The sequence below is a fragment of the Tamandua tetradactyla genome, chromosome X (genome assembly GCF_023851605.1).
Source record: "Tamandua tetradactyla isolate mTamTet1 chromosome X, mTamTet1.pri, whole genome shotgun sequence".
Classification (NCBI taxonomy): Eukaryota; Metazoa; Chordata; class Mammalia; order Pilosa; family Myrmecophagidae; genus Tamandua; species Tamandua tetradactyla.
The window spans coordinates 56,320,951-56,324,753 of record NC_135353.1 but is presented as its reverse complement, the minus strand read 5'-3'; the positions used below and the strand labels follow the sequence as shown (position 1 = coordinate 56,324,753).

The 3,803-nt window shown below is 42.7% G+C and overlaps 1 protein-coding gene across 1 annotated transcript; it reads right to left on the bottom strand.

Annotated features, from left to right (window-relative positions):
• Positions 1–1,382: 1,382 nt before the first annotated feature.
• LOC143670617 (heat shock transcription factor, X-linked member 3-like) lies at positions 1,383–3,030 on the bottom strand. The gene is made up of 2 exons (XM_077145521.1): positions 2,456–3,030; positions 1,383–2,023 (listed from the first exon to the last, which is right to left on the bottom strand). The coding sequence occupies exons 1-2, from the start codon at positions 2,948–2,950 to the stop codon at positions 1,439–1,441; spliced, it is 1,080 nt and encodes a 359-aa protein (XP_077001636.1). The 5' UTR covers positions 2,951–3,030; the 3' UTR covers positions 1,383–1,438.
• Between the last annotated feature and the right edge of the window lie 773 nt (positions 3,031–3,803).

The following is a 3,803-nucleotide window of genomic DNA, read 5'->3' as shown; positions in this document are numbered from 1 at the left end:
GGTTACTAGAGCCCATACCTAGAAAAGGGGGAAAGGATATATTCCAGGTGGACATCCCATAGTACCTAATCCCTTTGGGGCAGGAAGTATAGGCTCCTAAGAGGAACATTATGGAGAAGCAAGCTACATGCCTTTTACCATCATGATGCAAATATAGAAATCCAGTTGAAATCAGGATTTCACTCTAAGTGTCACTGCATTTTAGAGTGCTATCCACTAAATGCTGTTCATAAAACAGATATCTCTGCTTAGAGGAAGGGGAAAAAGGGGAGGGGGGATAGATCAAGACTTCCTTGGCACGCTGTCTCTTTGGGCTCGTCAACTTTGACCTTAATTAAAAATGAAAAGCTACTAGTAAGAGTCTCAGTACTGCCACTGATTTTGGTCCTGATAATTTCTGGATTGGACAAATAAACATTCTTTGAGGGATCCCTTATTTGTTTTCCCTTCTCTCTATTCTGGTCCAAACTCATAGATTTTTTTTAACAGCATTCAGGGACATTGTGGAAAGGCTAGGACCAGGCACTGACTGCTTTTTTCCTGATGAGGACCAGCCATTGATGGACCACTGCACAGTGAAGACAATATCATTATTTGAAACAGCAACCATCTGCTCTTCCAAATTACCCTTGCTGTGTTGAAAAAGTGCTCTTTAGTTCATGAAGCATGCTTGTGTCACATATGACACAGCTACTTCATGTCCAAAGAAAAGATCCTAAACACAGCCTTTAGAATTTGTTAGAATTTGACTTTGAAAAGTGGTAACTAGTGTTATTTTGTCTCAAATGTGTTCCTTCTTTTCTGTTGTGTGTGTCATTTATTAGCAAAGTTTCTAAGGTTCTTGACCATGAGGATGATGGGCTTGCTGTCCCACCCCTGACATTGACTGGAATGGCCCTTGTTTTCCAAGCTGGAATGTGGTGGTCGTACAATTCTTGGCAAGTGGCCTCTTTGGAGGCCACTGGATCTTTGTCTGGAGACATTCAGCTGTTGGTCAGAAAATTCCTAGCAACATTGAGAGGAGCTGTGAGGAAAAGAATCTCCTTTTAGAAGGTATATATATAATGTTAGGTGGTACCCAAGAAGTTAGTTGCAAGTCTGGTCTGTCTCCTGACCAGCAGGCAAGTCTCAGGGAACCAGAGCTAACTGGGCTTGCCCTCAGCACTCCCTAACGAAACCCTTACATGAGTATGTGAAAAATGCTACTTCTAAAAATGAAACAAGACAATGCAGACCAAAACCTTTCATGGGAAAGATTTTCAGCCGCCTCTGGCTTCTGTGATGAGATGTGTAAGAAACAGAACATGAGGAACAACACAGACTCATAATTCTTGTTAACCTGTTTATTTACTGTCCTGGGATTTTTCTTTATTAACTTCTGAAATAGGTTGATCAGTCCAAAACAGCTATCTTTCTCAGTTCCCAAGGACCTGTGAGTTTATGGAGGTGGTTGGTCCTTGAACTGCTCACACAGCACGCAGTGGTAATCAGAGGGACTCTCCTGTTGCTCGTCAAAGGGCTCATTTGGAGACATGACTGAAAGGGCACCCATCAGGATGGAGTAACACATATTGAACAGGTGCATTATGGAAGCACTATCTGGGTAATCTGTGGGGCCCATGGGCAGTGCCCCTGCACCTGCGGGTCCAGCAGTAGCCAGAGATGCAGGTATAGTTTGCTGGGAGGTGCCCTCCTCACTTGGAACATTTGACTGAGTAAGGGGACAGTTTTCCATGGAACGCCCAATTACACTGCTCAAAGACCAGACATTAGAGGCCATAAAGGCCGAGCTGCCCCTGGGTCCCTGAACATTTGGGGAGGTGTTATGTGAAGTTTGATTGGTTTCTTGCATGGAGTTATCCTTCTGGAATCTCGGCGAGTGTCTTGTAGCAGCCAGCTTCGGTCTCTTTGGAGATGGTGTATAGATCTTTGGCTGGACAATAGTTTGGGGGAAGTTGAATTTTCTCTGAATATTTTGGAGGAGCAGAGGGTTGTCTCTCTTGAAATTTGAGTTGCAGTAGATCTAAAACAAAATGAAACATTTTAGTTATTCCAGGAAAAAGTATTCATTCCTCTACCCTGCCCCCCCAATCATAATGGTCTCATTTTGCTCGTGGGACTACAAAAAAAATATTTTTGTTCAACAATTCCTCGCAAGTTTCCTTATGCCCTAAATCATGAGCTCACTAAAGGTAAATCTTTTCCTAGATTAGGGAGTTGATGTCTAATCTTAACTGGCCTCTTTGAAATTTCAGTCATGCCTGCAGATTATCTCTAAAGGGATTGTAGTTTAATATGAAAATCTGTGTTTTCAAAATCTATACTTTAATCTTTCCTTAAATAATGTCCCATATGAAAAGAACAGCTTCAGAGAAGTAAACTCTCTCATTATATCATTCATCTGGTGTATTATGAAGGTACTAAGTAACAGAAAATGGGTAACTTTCTACTTTACCATGATTCTCTTGTTCTCTGGAGAGTGATCTGAAGAGTTGGTTTGGTGTATTTTGCTGAATCCATAGAGGTTAAGTTCTTGAATGAAAGTCTTCCAGCTGTCTGTTTCAAAAAATCTCTCTGCGCCTCTCCGTTGAAGAATTTCCGTCTGAAAAAGATCTGCGTCGATGATCACAGTGTCCCCTCTGTCGTTCCAGTGCACAGACTTGAATGCGTCATTCTCCACTATCATCCAAAGCTTTCTTGGGAAGGCAAGCCCAAGAACATCATTACCTTCTTCCTCATTTTCTTTATTTTGGTTTTGGTCCTGTGGTTGCGGGTTGTCTGGGAAGGCTGGACCTGGGTTCACACTTTGGTCACTGTGCCCTTCCAGGAACTCCCTGAAATCCATATTCAGATCAACAAGAGATTTACATGGACTCCCCCTTTCTTGTTTTCCATCAATAGATGGAGGAAGCTTGACTTTATTTTTCTCTTTGGTATCCTGAGTAGCCATGGAGCTAGGCTAGCATCAGGAGCACTTTGGTACTCAAGACCAGAGCACCTTTGTGTCAAGTCCAAAATGCCTTCTGTGAGCCCAGCAGTACCCAATAAATAGTGTCCAGAAAATTCTAGAACCTTGGTCGTGGGGAAACCAGCTGAAGTCATCATCCTCTTCACATGACATGTGATGTCAGAACGATGGGGCAGAGGCAGTCTGGGAAAAAGAACCCTGGGCATGTGGGGGGGAGGGGATAAGTACCAGGGTCGCCAGCTTCTCTCTTTTCTAAAAGTGTGGAAACATAATCATTCACAGTTGAACGAGTGGTGGGAACTCCTTCCTCAATGATAGTGTACCCAAAACACCACAGAGTTCATGATAGGATGACCACATTCTCTACCACAATTCGGGGGCTCCTTTTCAGCTCTGTTGCCTCCAAATCTCATCCCTTTATGTATCCTGTTGGTATTTTCTTTAATTTCCATTTCGTCCCCATAAATATTGTTCTTGCTGCCCAAGGGCATGCTCACTACGGAGTACCTGCTTTTGACTGTCCCTTCCAAATCTCCTTCCCCAAACAGTCAAGTTCAGTCAGTGACCTTTCTGTCAGTGGACTGCCTTGTAGTAGCTGGCTCTAAAGCAGCATTTCCACCATGTTATCATGATGGTAGTAAGTACATTGAATAATCTTATCTCCTCTTGGGTAAGATCCTCTTCTAAATGTCTCCTTTATACTAACTCCACTCCCAAGGAAAATTTCTGCTTGTTTAGCTAGGCATGACTAAAGAAAGCTATGCTGGTTTGAAGCTATTTTGCATCCTAGAAAAGACATGTCCTTTAATCCTCATTCAATATTCCTGCATAGGAT